Source organism: Neopelma chrysocephalum, unplaced genomic scaffold (assembly GCF_003984885.1).
Source record: "Neopelma chrysocephalum unplaced genomic scaffold, ASM398488v2 Primary Assembly neopelma1_84, whole genome shotgun sequence".
Taxonomy (NCBI): Eukaryota; Metazoa; Chordata; class Aves; order Passeriformes; family Pipridae; genus Neopelma; species Neopelma chrysocephalum.
The window spans coordinates 566,339-583,544 of NW_020897746.1; the positions used below are offsets into that span (position 1 = coordinate 566,339).

General features: G+C 52.7%; 1 protein-coding gene and 1 long non-coding RNA gene across 3 annotated transcripts; one reads left to right on the forward strand and one right to left on the reverse strand.

Moving 5' to 3' along the window:
• Positions 1-493: 493 nt before the first annotated feature.
• Positions 494-2,534, reverse strand: LOC113971568. Its single transcript, XR_003535592.1, has 3 exons — positions 2,477-2,534; positions 1,555-1,613; positions 494-1,466 (listed from the first exon to the last, which is right to left on the reverse strand). It is a non-coding gene; the product is annotated as an uncharacterized LOC113971568 (long non-coding RNA).
• Positions 2,535-3,482: 948 nt separating this feature from the next.
• Positions 3,483-16,720, forward strand: ELAC2 (elaC ribonuclease Z 2). Of its 2 annotated transcripts, none has more exons than XM_027691696.1 (24): positions 3,483-3,679; positions 3,912-3,962; positions 4,041-4,111; positions 4,737-4,801; positions 5,430-5,487; positions 5,982-6,050; positions 6,543-6,698; positions 7,219-7,277; positions 8,120-8,178; positions 8,267-8,339; positions 9,169-9,281; positions 9,893-9,991; positions 10,186-10,324; positions 10,409-10,494; positions 11,445-11,554; positions 11,816-11,912; positions 12,329-12,467; positions 13,067-13,105; positions 13,266-13,375; positions 13,835-13,934; positions 14,014-14,134; positions 14,317-14,395; positions 15,098-15,242; positions 15,843-16,720. In XM_027691696.1, the coding sequence occupies exons 1-24, from the start codon at positions 3,489-3,491 to the stop codon at positions 16,083-16,085; spliced, it is 2,472 nt and encodes an 823-aa protein (XP_027547497.1). In that variant the 5' UTR covers positions 3,483-3,488; the 3' UTR covers positions 16,086-16,720. The 2 variants fall into 2 exon arrangements, with proteins under 2 accessions (XP_027547497.1, XP_027547498.1); XM_027691697.1 differs by having other exon boundaries at positions 3,483-3,655.
• Positions 16,721-17,206: the final 486 nt, after the last annotated feature.

Here is a 17,206-nt window from a genome sequence, read left to right on the forward strand (position 1 = left end):
CTTTGAAGTTCCTCCCCCTGTGAGAGGTGCCAGATCACCTGCAGCCCGAGCAGCCCAGGGCACTCACGTGCTGACATCAAGCATAAGCCTCCTATCAGGCTCAGAGTTTTATGTACCTCCAGTGAAATCTCCATAAGACTAATGAGATATTGCAGGCAGTTCTGTCACGTGGCAGAAATGCAGTCACAGCTCTCCACACTTGCCTCCGCACACAAAGCCAAGCCAGCAAAGTTGGACAGAATTGCCAGGATACATATGATGAAAAATACCATACATTGCCTTAGTTACTTCACCCACTATAGAAACACTGGCTGGAGCCCCCATGCCAGCTGGTCAGAGCCCTAAGAAAACTCTTGTGCTCCCAAGGTATTTAAAAAATGCATTAAGCAAAAAAAAAAGGTATTTTCATACCTCCTAATTCACCTGAGCAGAAAAACATTTCCAGGGGGAGGGAATGATACAGCAGTCAGGCAGGAATGCACAGACAGAACACTTGCCTTTGGAAACTCCAGCTTTTATTGGGGAGCATTTTAAAAATCACAGAATCACAGAGTGAAGGGACCCACAAGGATCGAGTCCAGCTCCTGGCCCTGCACAGGACACCCCAACAAGAGTTTAAGATCTAAGCTGATGTTTCCCTTCTCATGTGGCTACAGGGTGCAGAGCCAAGTGCCAAGGCTGCAGCACTGTAATGCGGAAAATGTGTCTGAACAAAGAGTTTGCCATTCAAAGGAACAAACAAACCTTTTCTTTAACCCAGAAGTGGGAATACCCAGGGAAAACTACCGTGCTACTTTGAGCTGTTGTGTGAAGAGATGGGAATCAGAAAGAGAAGTGTTAGATGTATTATAGGTCTGAAGGAAGTCTGACAGAACAGCTGTAAACAGCCATGGCAAGATCTGGAGGTCTAGAGAGGTCCTCACTCAAAAGGCTGCTTGGATCACTGGAAGACAAAGGGAAGAACATTGGCACTAAGAATAAAGGGAGACAGTGTTTGGAAAGCAAAGCACTGGGAAAGATAAGGTTTGCCTTTGGAACTCATAAGACAAGGGATATTGATGGTCAGTATTGTTTATGTTGGGGTACTCTGGTTACAGTAACATTAGTGGCTCTTTTTGAAGCAAACAGAAAGCCCGAGAGCTCACACTGGGTTTAGAGAGCTGGAAAATAAACAGAGCTGCAGCCTGGTGTTTGTACACAGGCCCTGAACAGGCTCCTGTGGGAGAGGAGCAGCAGGGAATGGTGGGGCCTGGGGAATCACAGGGGGACTGGGGCTTGGAGGGGGCCTTGAGAGGTCCAACCTGCTGCTGGAGGTCAGACCAGGGGCCTCAGGGCTGTGTCCAGCCTGGGCCTGGCAGCCAAGGAGAGGAAGGGACTGCCCAGCTGTGTGTGTGCCTGTGCCTGCCCCAGTGCAGCTCTGCCTGCTTCTGAGAGCTGTAATTATGGGAAGGATGGCTGGAGTTCCCCTGGAAACAAGGCCATACAAAGATTTAGCTGGACAACATCCAAGTGCCTGCTCCTGCCCCGTGCCCCAGGCTGGCATCTCCTACTCACACTGGCAGCCCCATCTCCTGGGCTTTAGCTGCCAGGAATTTCCCCTTCTTCGGGTGAATCTGAAAAGAGAAAAACACAATTATCAGCCAAATAAAGAGGGACAGGAAACACCATCCACATACTCCCAGTTTAAGTCTTTCCCCACAAGCCAAGGAAATACTTTTTTTGCTTTTCAGTTTTTTTGCTTTTCAGTTCAACAGCCACTGCTCTAATTTACCCCAAAAACCTTTGACCAGACTGTCTGCTTTCCAACATCAGGCTGCTGCTTCTTGCTCCCTCCTTTAGCCAAGCAAGCAGGACAGCCTGTCCTGCTGGCAGGGCTGAGGAAGAATGGAACCTCTACACTCTTAACAGCTGCTCCATAAAGAACACACATAAAAAACCATCTCCAATTTCACACAGTCCTACTCCTGCTACGGCAACTCCAACGTCGGAAAAGCAGAAACACATCAGAGCTGCAAAGTACTACTTGAAAATGCTGCCTCCAGTTACATCTGGCCAGCAAGATGAAATGTCCTCATGGCATCAGGGAGCAGCTCCTTACAGAGAGGGAGGTCAAACACTGCAACAGGCTTCCTTCCCCAAGAGGTGGTCAATACCCCAAGCCTGACAGTGTTTAAGAGATGCCCTTTACAATATGCTTTCAATTTTGAGCAGCCCAAAGTGCTCAGGCACTTGGACTGGATGGTTCAACCCTGGAAGTGTCCAAGGCCAGGTTGGACAAGGCTTGGAGCAACCTGGGCTAGTGGAAGGTGTCCCTGCCCATGGCAGGGGGGTTACAACTAGATTACTTTTAAGGTCCCTTCCAACCCAAACCATTCTGGGATTTCAGGTGATCATTGTAGGGCCCTTCCCACAGAAATGCTGTTCTATTCTCCAATGTGTTCTGTGTTGGTTTAGAGACCTCTGTGCCCAAGCTTACTTTACAAAGAAAAGCCATCACCAGCTCAGCATTCCTACTTGCACACTTCTGCTCAGCATTTCCTTACGGAGAGGGAGGTCAAACACTGGACAGGTTTCTTGGAGACGTTCTCGAGGAAACCTGCCCTTGACAGTCGTGCTTCTCCTCCTCCGTGCAGGGCCGGGCCCGGCTGCGCCTCGCGGGGGCTGCGGAGGCACCGGGACACGCCGTGGCCGGGGAACGGGGGCAGGGTGAGCTCTGGGGGGAACCGTGAGCTGCCCACCCTTGCCACGGCAAAGCAGAGCGGCGGCACAGCCCGGGGAGGGACACCGGGACACACGGCGGGACTGGAGGGAGAGTGAGGGGAGAAAAGCGAGCAGTTCATTGCTGGGGTCTCCTCGCGGAGGCACCGGCTTCGGGGTATTACTGTTACTGCGCCGGAATCAGTGGCTTTATGGAAAGCTGGGGTGGGACCGGCGAGGAATCCGCGCCTGACTGTGGGACTGAGGGGTGTGAGGAGTCCGGCGGGGCCCGGCGGGCACTGGAGCCGCCGCTGCGAACGGGTCCGAGCCCGGCAGGGACAGTGCCTGGCGCTGGACATGTGACGGCAGAGGATGGGGAAAGGCAGGGCCGGGAATGGCGGGACCGTGAGTGGCAGGACCCGGAACGCCCCCAAGACCCCGCCCCGCTCCGGCGCGGCCTCGTGACACGGCCGGGCAGGGCCCTGGCGACCCAGGGGGCGGGGCGGCCGGGCAGGATCTCTCTTTCCATTGGTTCGTCTGCATCACGTGGCGCAAGAAGGCGGGCCGGGCCGGGCATTCCTCGCCTCTCATTGGCTGTCCCACCCCTCATGGCGGCGCGGCGTGGACGCCGGCGCGGGCGATTGGCGGGGGGCGGGTGCGCGCGGATGTGGGCGCTGGTGCGGGCGCTGTCGCCGGGCCGCGCGCTCGTGTGGGGGCGGGCGGGGAGCGGGGCCGGGATCGGGATCGGGACCGGGATCGGGGTCATCAGGGCCGGGTCCCGCGGCTGGGCCATGTCCGAGGGCCCCTCGGTGGCGCGGCCCGCGCGGCGGCCCAAGGACGTACCGCGGCACGTGTGGGCCCGCGAGCGGCGGCGCAGCGCGGGCGGGAGCCTGGCCGGGCCCAACACCGTGTACGTGCAGGTGGTGGCGGCCGGGACGCGGGACGCGGGGGCAGCCGTGTACGTGTTCTCCGAGTTCAACCGGTCAGTCCCGGGCCGGGAGTGGGGCTGGGATCGGGACTGGGACGGGGACCAGTGTGGTGGCTGGGGCAGGGAGTCGGGCTGGGGCTGGGAAGGGAGATGGAGATGGGGATGGGGATGGGGCAGGGAATGGGGCTGGGGTCGGGACCGGAACCGGGACCGGTGTAGGGGCCGGGGATGGGGTCGGGACCGGTCGCCCGTCCCGGGCCCGCCCTGACGCCCCTTTTCCCCCCAGGTACCTGTTCAACTGCGGCGAGGGCACCCAGCGGGCCATGCAGGAGCACAAGTAAGTGGGGACACCGGGGGGACGCCCCAGGGCTGGATCGGCCCCTCTGAGTCCCTCGCACGCCGTGTCCCCCCGCAGGCTGAAGATCTCCCACCTGGACAGCATCTTCCTCAGCAGGGTGGCCTGGGCCAATGTCGGGGGGCTGCCAGGTGAGCGGGGGGGGCTGGCACGGCCACGGGGGCGGCTCTGCGGGCCCGGGGTGGTCGCTTGGTGAGGTTGGGGGTTTTTTAGGTCCTGGCAGGACCAGGGACGGCGCAGTCACAGGACCTGGGCTGCACGTGGGGCTCTGTGACAGTGCAGACACATGGTGGGACAGGCCCTGCCTGGCTTTATCTTCCCAAAATCTCCCAGAGCAGAAGGTGTTACCACTGTTGTGTTGCCAGCAGGGAGCTGCTGATGAGTTAGACTGATTTGAGTCCAAAGGGATGACAAAGGTTTGTAGCCACCACTGTCCTCAAAGCAGGAGGAGGTTAGAACAGATGGCTTAGGATCTTGTCTATCAAAATTCTGGAAATCTCCAAGAAAAGAGGACATTACAATATGTTCAGATGCCTTGCTCCAAATGATGGCTACCCAGATGTGTAGATATTTTCTTTCTCTGCAGAGATAAGTGACTTATTGAAACTGCCACAAAGCTGAGGCAAAATTAAATTTGCATCTGAGCTCAGTTCAGGCTGAGGTCCAGCACTCCTGCACACTGAGAGGGATCTTTCTTCTGGGATCTCCCAGCAGTAACTGGGGCTGTGATAAAGCTGTTTCCCTGCTTGTTTTTAGGTATGATTCTCACCTTAAAGGCTATAGGGGTTCAGAGATGTATGTTCCTGGGGCCACCAAAGCTGGTAAGTGGGGGAAGGTGCAGAAGGGAGAGCAAACCCTTGAAATGTTAAAGTTCACAGTAATTGGGAGAGCTGGTGGCAAAGTGAATCTTTGTGCAGGTGTAAAATGCTTGTGTGAGTAAGTGTCAGCCAGGAGGGCTGCCTTCAAAATCCAAATCACAGGACAGTGTGAGACTTCTGCTCCTTAAAACTGTCCTGTCACCTTGTATCCTGATAAATCATCTTTTGGGAGAAGTGAGTTCTTTGTTCCCTTGTCTGCTCCCTCCAGGTTTTATGTCAATAGAAACTCAGTCTGATCTCCTGCTTAAGGAGGTCCTTGCCAGCCTAATGCAACATCTGAGCTGAAAATTTGCAATCCTCAGCATTGTTTTATTTCCATGCAGTTTCTGCTGACTAATTCTATGGATGGAAGGGGTGGGGACAGTGGTTCTTTGTTATCCTTTCTCTTTCCAAACACGCTGTGCCCGCTGGAGGTGGGACCCCTGCCCAGAGCTGCCTGGGTTCTGCCCAGATTTGTCTGACTGGGCACTGAGCCTTTCCCTTCTCTGGAAGTACCTGTAGGTGCTGGAAGCGGTGCTTGTCCTGGCACTGCTTGTGCCACCTCCTGATTGATACACTGTCTCTTTTCCAGCAAAACTACCTGAAGGCCATTCGCCTCTTTCCGGGGCCCCTCAAAAGGATGGATTTAGGTATGTAGGTCAGGGGTGTGAGCAAGTGAACTTGTAATATCTTGTTTCATCTGTAACCACAGTTACACTGAACAGTAACAACTTCAGAGTAAATGCCTCTTGTTTGGATACACTCAGAGAAAGTTTTAAATGACTGTTTTACTCTGCTACACTGTTCAAACCCCTCACAACAGTGTCTCCAGCTCTGTCCCTGCTGGGGAGCTGCCAGACTGACTGTTCCACACAGCATTTGGTTTTAGAACTCTTGTGAAGGCAATTTGCTTCCAGAGTCTGCCAGTGAGTTTGCTCACTGGTGTCATGGACAGCTCCCTGAGGATGGTGGGCTTTTAAAACTTCAGGTATTCATTGGGGTTTGAGGTTGGGCAGAGAAAGGCAAGGGGAAGGTTCAGCAAGTTGTGTTTAAGAAAGAAAAAGACACTTTTCTGATTTGCGTTGTTGTAGAGTGTGAATCTCTGCTTATGAAGGTGTTAATGCTGTGTTTGATCTCTTCTTAGCTGTGCAGCTGCACACAGAGCCCGAGTACAAGGACGAGACAATGACAGTCCACCAGATACCTCTGACAGGTGAGCACCTGATGCTGCACTGACACAGGGCAAGCACACTTAAGGTGGTTTAAGGAGCAGCTTTTGTTTGCCAGCCTGAGTAAGCAGAAGTTCATTAATTTGTGTGTTTTTCTAAGGAGAAGGATCTTGTTCAAAGAAACAAGACCTGCTGAGTCAGGCTTGTTCCTTTAGGTGTGGGTGGCTGGAATGATGTCAAAGCCAAATCCCTGGGTTTGGCTGTCTCAGCCAGCTGAGTTCTTACTGCTGAAAACTGTGATACTGTGAGTGCAGCACAGACTTGACAGAGTTTAACAGTTTGGGGAGGAGGACTTGGATGAGGGATGGTTCCCAAAATAAGTGACTGGAGTATGCAACTCAGACTGGGGGTTGGAGCTCTGTATTTTGGTGCAATTTAAACATGCCTGTCATAGAAGGCGGAATGCTACTCCTGGTTTTCTTATCTGTCCCTTTTGATTGAGTGATCTTTGTCTGCTTTTACTGGATTTGGGACAGGGAAACCACTGGCTGCTGAAAGTAAATCACCCCAGAGTCCTGGAGCATCAACCCAAGGCGAAAACAGCCCTAAAGGGGACACAGGACCTGGATCCCCGAGAGCTGCACAGCAAAGCTTGGAGGAGAGCAAAGGAAATGAAAGCCCAAAGAAAACAGGTGAAAAACATGGAATGGCCATTTTAACTTTAATGAGATCAAGCTGAATTAAGGATATGCATTTATCCTCCGAGCCATTTGCTCTCTGGAAGTGAGGTCTGTAGAGAAGCTCAGCTGGAGGATTCCATGAAGCAGAATGAGGTCTGTGCTTTGGAACCTGACACAGAACTCATAAGGGGCCTCATAAGGCCTAGAAACTGGGCATGATTCCTGCTGGGGTGGGATTAGTCCCTGTAGTAGTTTGCTGCTGGCTGGGGTGTGTGCTCCAGCCTTTGTAATTTAATTACAGCTGTATGTTGGGCTGATTGTTTTTCAGTCTTGGCTTTAGTTTGGTTTCTTGTAGCTGAAGCCATGGGCTCTCTGGCCTGTGGTGCTCGTACATTTTGCTGCTGGATTCCAAGTTGGGCAGATGATGTTCCTGTGTTGTTCCTGTTAATGCTTTAGCAAATATTGGCACATTTTGGTTTTAAGGAAAGTGACATCGAGTGATGATTTTGAGTAGTTTTGCTTTCTTTTACAGGTGATGAGCGGAAGTGTGCAAGTAGGAATGCTGAGCTGGTGATGGCTTTTCTTTGTAAAGTAAGCTTGGGCACAGAGGTCTCTAAACCAACACAGAACACATTGGAGAATAGAACAGCATTTCTGTGGGAAGGGCCCTACAATGATCACCTGAAATCCCAGAATGGTTTGGGTTGGAAGGGACCTTGAAGGTAATCTAGTTGTAACCCCCCTGCCATGGGCAGGGACACCTTCCACTAGCCCAGGTTGCTCCAAGCCTTGTCCAACCTGGCCTTGGACACTTCCAGGGTTGAACCATCCAGTCCAAGTGCCTGAGCACTTTGGGCTGCTCAAAATTGAAAGCATATTGTAAAGGGCATTTCTTAAACACTGTCAGGCTTGGGGTATTGACCACCTCTTGGGGAAGCCTGTTGCAGTGTTTGACCTCCCTCTCTGTAAAGAGATGCTCCTGATACCATGAGGACATTTCATCTTGCTGGCCAGATGTAACTGGAGGCAGCATTTTCAAGTAGTACTTTGCAGCTCTGATGTGTTTCTGCTTTTCCGACGTTGGAGTTGCCGTAGCAGGAGTAGGACTGTGTGAAATTGGAGATGTTTTTTTTATGTGTGTTCTTTATGGAGCAGCTGTTAAGAGTGTGGAGGTTCCATTCTTCCTCAACCCTGCCAGCAGGACAGGCTGTCCTGCTTGCTTGGCTAAAGGAGGGAGCAAGAAGCAGCAGCCTGATGTTGGAAAGCAGACAGTCTGGTCAAAGGTTTTTGGGGTAAATTAGAGCAGTGGCTGTGGAACTGAAAAGGAAAAAAAAAATTCCTTGGCTTGTGGGGAAAGACTTAAACTGGGAGTATGTGGATGGTGTTTCCTGTCCCTCTTTGTTTGGCTGATAATTGTGTTTTTCTCTTTTCAGATTCACCCGAAGAAGGGGAAATTCCTGGCAGCTAAAGCCCAGGAGATGGGGCTGCCAGTGTGAGTAGGAGATGCCAGCCTGGGGCACGGGGCAGGAGCAGGCACTTGGATGTTGTCCATCTAAATCTTTGTATGGCCTTGTTTTCAGGGGAACTCCAGCCATCCTTCCCATAATTACAGCTCTCAAAAATGGGGAGAGCATCACTTTTGAAGGCAAAGAGGTAAGATGTGTCTGTGCTTCTGCTGTGGCTTTGCCACCCTCCCTCCTTCACTGGGCTCCCAGTGACAAGCTTTTGTGCAGAATGGTTTGCCTACCAGTAGGTACTGGGATTGTTCCATCTCTGGATTGTTGGTGAATGTGCATGTCTGGGGCGGTTGAAGTTATGGTTAAGGAAGTACACTCCAAAATAAATACCTGTGTGGGTATGGCTGGATGTTTGCTTTTTGGCAGAGCTTCTTCCCCTCACCTTCCCAAAGCTGATGCAGATCTAGGAGCAAGCTAGTGGGGTTAATCCCTGCATTTTTTAAATCTGGGGATTGATTGCCTGTGTAGCCATAACTCCCTCCTTACTGTGTTTGCACTTCTTATATCAAAAGAAGTTCAGTGGTTCCTGGATCCAGGGTCTGAATCTCTCAAACACTGGAGTGAGAGGCAGAGCCAGCTCTGGCCATGGCCCAGGTTGATCTTCAAGTGAAGATCCTGATCTGGGAGAGAGGATTGACATATCTTTGTGTCACAAGAATTTCACAGAGCCTTTTTTTTACTTGAACATGCTTTTTCTACCTCCTGAATCTGCCATGGGAATCTAAAAGCTGCTAAAATTCCTTTCCTTAAGTTTGATTGTGGTTTGCCCTGGGACCTGGGCGGGGATTTGTTGTTCCACACTATGTAGTGAGAGCAGAAGGGGAACAAGAACTGCCCTGGCTGGGTTTGCTGAGCATTGAGAGGGACTGCTGGGGGGCTGCCTGGTGGAACAGCTGCTGACAGAGCAGTGCAGGAAGGGCTGTGTGCACACAGTTTGTGGTGTGACCATTGTGTATCTCCTGCAGCTGTTCCCTGAGGAGCTGTGCACCCCCATGGATCCTGGCCCTGTGTTCCTGGTGCTGGAGTGTCCCCACGAGGGGTTTGTGGATGCTGTGTGTGAGAACGAGACCTTCCGCAGGTAGGGGGGTCACCTGCAGGCTTTGGGGAAGGATCCCTGTGCTGAGCTCTGCCAAAGAGGAGCTCTTGTCCTGGTCTGGATGTGCTGGTTCTCGTGGCTGATGGCTGAGCTCTTTGGCACTGTTAAGGAGCTCAAGATGCGAGAAAGGACTGGTGGTGCATTTTGAGGCTTTTAGGAAAGGCAGGATCTGTGGGAATCTGTGACTGTCATAGACCTGTCTTCCCTCAGGGCCCCCCAGAGCAGGAATGTGCACTGGTGTCTGGCTGGGCAGCAGTGGAGGTTGCTGCTTCTCTGGGTGCTGGAAGCCTGGACTGCACATAACAAGTCTGTAGGGCTTGTGCTGGGGCATATTGGGCTCATGGAGGCCCTGCAGATGTTGTTGCTGATGGAGGAGAGGAACTGGCCTGTGGGGGACGGTGGAGCTGTCAGCAGATGATGGGTCTGAGCCTTGTGCTTTGGTGCTGTGGAGCCTGGAGCTCCTGGGCCGTGCTCTGAAGGTCTGTGCTCTGTCTGGGAGGGGCATCTCTGGGAGCACCAGGGTGGGAGAGGGGTGGGTATGCCAAGGGATGGACTGAAGCACAGGTGTTTTTTCTGTGTTTGAATGTGCCCAGGTACCAGGAGGGACTTCCTGAGAACCAGGTGGCCTTGGTTATTCACATGACTCCTGAGGCAGTGCTCCGAGACAGCCGCTACCAGCAGTGGATGCAGAGGTACGTGGTCCTCTGGTTGCTGGGTTTGTGACTCTGTTGGCAGCAGCCTGTTCTTGTTTTTCTCGAAGTACAAAGAGCTGTTGGCTGGCAGTAGGTCTCTGCTGGCTCAGGTGAGATCTTTAGCTCAGGTGTGCACGTGTGCTCAACTCCAATGTGGGGCTGAAGCTGTTGTGCATGTTCTTGTGCTCTGACAGATTTGGCCCCGGGACTCAGCATCTGGTGCTCAATGAAAACTCCTCGGCCGTGCACAACCCGCGCAGCTACAAGATCCAAACTCAGCTGAACCTCATCCACCCTGAGATCTTCCCTCTGCTCACCACCTACCAGAGCAAGGTAGGCCAGGCCCTGCCCATGTGCCCTGTGCCCTGAGCACAGCCCGTGTTCCATGTGCCCTTCCATGTCCCCTCCTCCCCGCAGGAAGCAGAGGCTGAGTGCTGGGTGCCCATTGTGAGAGGGGAGTGCCTCCTCAAGTACCACTTCAGGCCACAGCAAGAGTGGCAGAGGTCAGTGGGAATCTCTGACTTCCCAGGGATTGGGTTTTGGCTTGAAGCAGCTTTTCAGTGAGGGAGGACACTGTGTCAGCATCCTTTGCAGATCCTTTCTGCCAGGCTGACAACTGTGTCTGGCAGGCTGTGTCCCTGTCCCTAAAAGTCTTGGACAAGGTGTAGGGCATGGACAAGTGAACCACTGAAAACAACACCTGACCAGTGATTTGGAGTGTTGTTTCTATCCCTCACTCCTGTAGCCTCATGCTGTGCACCCAACCATGGCTGTGGCAGAGCAGATAGGGGCAGGGAGAGAGTTTTTGGGGAGCCCAGTGAAAGACAATGTCTGAAGATCCAGAAAGCCTGATATCAGAGCTGAAAGCTCCAGGTGGTTAAACAGTTGTCAGCTTTGCTTGTGCTGGCCTTGTGGGCAAGTGAGTGAAGCTGCTCCATGAGAACCTTAAGGGCCAGGGACCACATGGTGCAAGAGGATTCCAGCTGCCAGGCTCAGATTTCTGGCTCTGTTGAGCAGAACAGGAGGGCCCAGGTGCCAAGAAGAGTTTAAGTTTCTCTGCTCAAGGTGTCTGAAGGCCTGTAGTACTGCACATGCTCTGATGCAGGCCCAGGGCACAGACCTCTTATGCTTTTCAGTGGAGCCTGGAGCCCTTTTGGGTGGCTGCTCCTCTTCCAGGACCCTCCGTGCTGCCTTGCAGTGCCCTCTAGTGCCTGGCAGCTCTGGATCAGGACATGGTTCTATTCCAGGAGCTTCTCCAGTTTGGTGGAACAATCATTACCGTGGTTGGCTCAGCCCAATTAGGCCTTTTTGGGACACACCACACTTGTGGACATGTCTTCTCCTTGGAACTTGGAAAAAGCATTTGCCCCGTTGTTGTAAGGCTGTTGTGGCACAGGAAGGGCTGTTTCAGTGCCTGCCCTGCCCCATTCTGATATGTGGCCTGTTCTTGCAGAGATGCTGTGACTGTCTGTGATCACAACACCTTTGTTAGTGAAGCCTTGGACCTCCCTGACTTCCAGACCCGTGTGAAGGAGTGCAAAGAGAGCCTGTCTGGTGTACCAGGTGTGGATCAGGAACCTGGCTTGGATCAGTGCAATGGGAAGTAGGAGCTCTTGGTGCCCCACTGCTTTAGAGCCCAGACAAAGCTGTGAAGTGGTGGTGCTTGTTTTGCCTTCCCTTGTAAACCTGCTGCTGAGGGAGGCAAAACTGACTGTGCTGGGCGTGTTGGCTCTGGAGTTACTGGGCTGGTGAACTGAATGGTGTCTGACTGGGCAGTATGTGGAGAACACTTACTTACAGATCCTTGTTGTCTGTTTTCTGTAGCAAATGTGGATGCCTATCCTGAAATTGTGTTCCTGGGAACAGGATCTGCAATTCCAATGAAGATCCGAAATGTCAGTTCCACACTGGTGAATACCAGGTAAATCCCAGTGCCCTGCATTCTGCCTGAGGAGGCTCAGTGTCTTGGGGGTGCTGCCCAAGGGCTGATCTAAACAGTGCTGGTGACTCTGGGTGAGTGCCCCATCCTGGAGTCTGCACTTTCAGGCACCAGTCTCTCTGTAGGTGGGGAAGAGTCAAGAGCCACCTGTAAAGCCAAGCATTTAATGTCTCCATTTTACCATCTGCCCCAAGGGTGTGCTCGGCATCAGCACAAGACCAGAGTGAGGTGTGCAGACAGAACAGTCTCTAAAGCCTTGGCTTGTGGGGCTGGAGCAGCACTGAGGGGTGTAGAGCACTGGGATCTGTTTTCCAACCCAAAAGATCCCCGTTCCCAGCATGGCCCCACTCAGAGCCCATACAGTGGCTGCCAAATGTCTCTGTCACTTGTGTCCCCAGCGCTACCCGATCCCTGCTCCTGGACTGTGGAGAAGGAACCTTTGGGCAGCTGTGCCGTCACTATGGAGAGCAGGTTGACCAAGTGCTGTGTAACCTCGTGGCTGTGTTTGTGTCCCACATGCACACGGACCATCACTCGGTGGGTTCAGTGTGGGAAGGGGCTCTGTGCACGTGTGCTCTGCTCTTTGGGATCAGCTGGAGCTCCAGCTGATGAGTGTGGGCTGCCCTGCTCTGCATTCCTCTCTGCATTCCTTCCCCAGGCACTGCTCAATCTGCCTGTGTTTCTAATTCCCTCTCCCTCCCCGTTTGGAGTCCCTGGAATCATCCAGAGTTGCAATTTTTTAGCAGTGTCCAACCCAGCCCCCTCTACTGTTTGCAGTAAAGAGTCACAGAAGGACCAGCTGATCTGTTCTAGTCTGGGCCTGAGCAGGACATGGTGTGTGCTGCTCTGTTCTCTGGCCATCACACTGGGTCTGAGGAGCTGGACAGGGACTTACTGCTCTCCACCCTTCTGGGAAGGGCTGAGGGCCTTGGGGGCTTCTGGCCACCAGCTTGGGGTATAAGCAGTGTCAGTGTTACAGCAGCTCAGCAAGTTGCAGTTATTGAAAAGCAGTAATCAAGGATATCTGACTGCAGGTTTGTTCTGACTCCAGGCTTGCTGAGCTGAGGTAGCACTGTTGCCATTCCCTCCCCAGGCATTTCTGACTGCAGCCTGTGTCCTGTTTGTTCCCTTTGCAGGGGCTGGTGCACATCCTGATGGAGCGAAGGAGAGCTTTTGTGAGTAGCCCTGGTGTTCCACTGCTCCTGAACTTGGCTTGGGGTGACGGGAGAGGAACTTCTGAGTAGTGGAGAAGCACCAGCACTTCCCTGGGTATTTCTTCTCTCTGATTTGGTGTACACCTAGTACTGATGTTTTCCCCCACCTTTGCTTTTCCAGGCAGCCCTTGGTCAGGCTTTCAGCCCTCTGTTTCTGGTAGCACCTGAGCAGATCATGCCTTGGCTACACGAGTACCACAACCACTGTGAAGAGATTCTCGGAGACATCAGGTGAGTGTTCTGTGTGGTGTGTGGAGAAAAGTCCTTGCTGGGTCCTTATTTAAGGCAAAACCCGCCATCCATTCCCCAGCCCCTTCACTGGAGGTGACTCTGAGTCCTTCCACTGCCTGTAGAATGAGGATGTGCAGTTTGCAGAGGGCAGGATACAGTTTGTTACTCAGCTGTGCTGCTTAATAGAGGCTCACAGGCAGGCTTCCCTTCTCTGTGGGAAAAGAGAGCTGGGCAGGTGGGAGAGAGAGTATTTGACAGTGGGAAAGAGGTGGTTGGAATAGTTACTGGGGCACCAGTGAAAGCAGGGGGAGTGACAGACAGGTGAACCAAAGCACACCTTACCCTGGTTTGTGAGGTGCTGAACGGAGGAGGAGAAACGGGAGAAATCAGCCGCGTAAAAATTAGATCGGGTTTTACTTTGTGCCTCTCCTTAGTTCTCTCTTCTTCCTTCCCTCGCAGAATGATTCCTTCTCAGTCTCTTGTGAAAGGCTGTGAGAACATCAGACCTAAAGCCAAGGAGTTTGTGAGCTCTCTGTTAGAGAGCTACGACCTGGCTGAGGTAAGTTCCTGAGCTGGGGGCTCCGTGGCTGTGAGGGGCAGGAGAGGACCTGGGCTCTAACACTTGTGTCTGTGTTCAGTTTCAGACCTGTGAAGTCCAGCACTGTAAAAATGCTTTTGCATGTTCATTGATCCACAAATCTGGCTGGAAAGTAGTCTACTCTGGGGACACAATGCCCTGCATGGCCTTAGTGCGAATGGGTAGGTGACAGAACCTTCTGCTCGAAGAGTCTCTTGGAGAAGTATCTGACATGGGCACCCCCAAACCCTTGGAGCTGTGCCTGCCATGCAGTGAGGGGCTGAGGGGGGAAAAGGAGAGCTCATATAGGCAGTTGAACTAGTCAGTCTTCAACTGAAAATTGAATATATGATGGTTTACACAGGTAAAGATGCCACCCTGCTGATCCACGAAGCCACGCTGGAAGATGGCCTGGAAAAAGAAGCTATAGAGAAGACCCACAGGTGGGGTGTGTTCTGCTGTCTGTCCCTGTTAAGAAGGGAAATGTGCTGAGCTGGGTGTTTTCTTGGAGCTGGGGGTGAAGGGCCCAAGTCCTGCAGAAGGTTCTGGTGTGTGTAGAGCTTTTCCACACTAAAAATGGTGTGTTGCTAATTGCAGCAGCTCTGTAACCATTGCAGCTCCTCTCAACATCCCCCAAAATAAATGGGGAAAGCTGTCAAGTAGATAGTAGTAACTCTACCCCCTGCTTGATTACATCTTGGACCTAAGCTCAGGGGGTAGAAGGGTCGTCCTCCCCTTGTAACTAAACGTGCAATTCCAGTGAGTTCTGCAGCCAGGGATTCCTCACGCTGTCCCCAGCAAACAGGGGGAAACCTGAGAGCAGCTGCATGGAATTACCTGCAAATCACAGTGCAAGAGAGCTGGGCGTGCTGGGACTTCTGGGACAAGTGTTTGAAAAAGTCCCCGTCCCCAGGGACTTGTGGAGCTCTTAAATGCAGACCTCCAAGTAATTACAGCTGTTTTCCTGCCCTTTGGAAGTCAGAAACTTGCCCCCAGGGCAGGCTGCCCCGGGGAAAGGAGCAGGGTGTGCCTGTGGGGACCCTTGGGCCCAGCAGGGGTGAGGTCACTTGGTGTGATGTGACCTGTGTGCAGGGCAGCCTGCCCTGCCTGGGTGTGACCAGGGAGTGCTCCTGCTTCCTTTGCAGCACGACCTCCCAGGCAATCCAGACTGGGATGAAGATGAATGCAGAGTTCATCATGCTCAACCACTTCAGCCAGAGGTACGCCAAGATCCCGCTCTTCAGCGAGGACTTCAGCGACAAGGTTGGAATTGCCTTCGACCATATGAGGGTGAGTTGGGAGCTTGGGGCCAGGCCATGGGCTTGCAGTGTTACTTTAGGATGGCTGCTCATGATTTAAATTCTCCAGTTGTCTTGATATTCCATCTCCTGAAGAGCAGTCTCCTCTGAAACAGCTCCTTTAACTGCTGACAGCAGACATCACCAATGTGGGGAAGGGGTGGCACAGGGTGAGGCAGGTGCTGATGGCTCTTGAATCCGACTCTTAACACACTGACTGGGTACTTCCCTCATGCACCTTAAGTCTGTGCTTTCTACTCCCAGCCAAAAACCTAATTTTGCTTCCATCCGCATTCCCTTCTCAATTTGTGTGCTGCTTCGATGGCTTTCTGCAGCAGACATCTGGGAGGCAAAAGTTGCTACCGTTGGGCTGCAGGCAGTTGTGGCAGTGAGGGCAGCTCCCTGTCAATCAGAACTTGTACTGGTTCACGATATTTCTGTGAAGAAAATGTGAATAACTTGTCGAGCCAGTGCTGCTGGGTGCGGGTGTGCACACAGGGAGGGGCAGCGCCCTGCCGTCTGCACAGGCCGCAGGCAAGGGGCAGGAAGGGAAACAAAAAGCAGTTCTCATGCAGGTGCTCTTGTGTGTTAGGTACGTTTCGGTGACTTTCCAACCATCCCGAAGCTGATCCCGCCGCTGAAGGCTCTGTTTGCAGATGACATTGTGGAAATGGAGGAACGCAAGGAGAAGCGGGAGATGAGGCTCCTGAAGGAGACATCCCTGGTCCTGGACAGACTGACTGGGGGGGAGAACACGGGGGCAGCGTGCCAGAAACGGAAACAGGCCAGGAACCACCAGGAAGTACCAGACAAGAAGCTTAAAACAGTAAACTGAGAGAGACACGGCTGGGAATGCTCTGCTCTCAGAGAGATTCCTTGCTCTCCGCAGGCCTCGGGAGCACGCGGTGCCGCCGGCACAGCAGGAAGGGGGCTGGCCTTGGTTCTGGGCTTGCTTGGTCAGCATGGACCTCCCTGGACTGCAGCTCCAGCGTCTGCCAGCAGTTCCAGTCCTTGTGGAGGCAGGATCTGCCACACAGCTCCTGTTCCAGGGTCTCACCAGGCCATGTGGCATTCTTCTTTTAGCTTGAAGTTCTTCTCTCTGAACTGTTTTGATTTTGAGGTTTATGCTAAAAGCTATTGATAAAGTAACAGCAGCGGGTGTGACCTTTGCAAGAGATCAGGGTGTGAGAGGCCCTGAGGGGCCACGGATTTGCCAGAAGACAATGGGCAGGTCTCAGTGATGGGGGATGATGGGGGATGTAACCAGGTATCAGAACCCAGGTGACAGGAGGAAAATTAACAGTAAAATGGAACCCAGTTACTTTTTAGGTTAAATTAGGAGTGACAATACATCTATACATCTGTGTTCCCATTTTATTTTGATTTTCTCCACTGATTTTTTTTTCAAAAGGTCAGCTTTCCAAACCCTTTATTTAGAATCTGAATAAAGCACTCACTGTCCTCCAGGAAGCTGTGTTGTATCTGGATTACTAACGAGGAAACAAACACCTGGGTTGCTCCAGAGAGTGGCCTTGTCTGTCTGATTTTGCATTACAGCATTGGGATAAAGACCAAGATCTTGCCTGTCAGGTCTGGATCATGCTGGAGTGTCATGCCTGTGTTTTGTGCCAGAACAATCCTCTCTGCCTCTTTTACCCTCTAGACAGGAGCTTTGCGTGTCAGCCCACGCTGGTCCCAATGAGTGGTGGCTTTTGAATGACTGGATCAGACTGGGAGTTTCCTCGAGCAGATTCCAGTTCTGGGTGCAGGGAACAGGAAAGTTGGCAAAGCAGGCAGAAAGGGGGGAGGTCTGTGGATAAGAGGAGTTTTCTGAGGCTTTCTGTGGGTCATCTCTCCTTCTTCCCTTCCCACTGCTGCAACTGCCTGTGTTTGGAAGCAGGAGGGGATCTCTGTGCTGCTTGAATTGAGTTCATTTTTGGAGGCAACTTGAAGTCA

Excerpts from the sequence above, each read along its gene's own strand:
- ELAC2 (XM_027691696.1), top strand. The coding sequence starts at position 3,489 with ATGTCCGAGGGCCCCTCGGTGGCGCGGCCCGCGCGGCGGCCCAAGGAC. Across the intron at positions 13,106-13,265 it reads TGGAGCGAAGGAGAGCTTTT|GCAGCCCTTGGTCAGGCTTT; the intron begins GTGAGTAGCCCT and ends TTGCTTTTCCAG. Across the intron at positions 15,243-15,842 it reads TTGCCTTCGACCATATGAGG|GTACGTTTCGGTGACTTTCC; the intron begins GTGAGTTGGGAG and ends CTTGTGTGTTAG.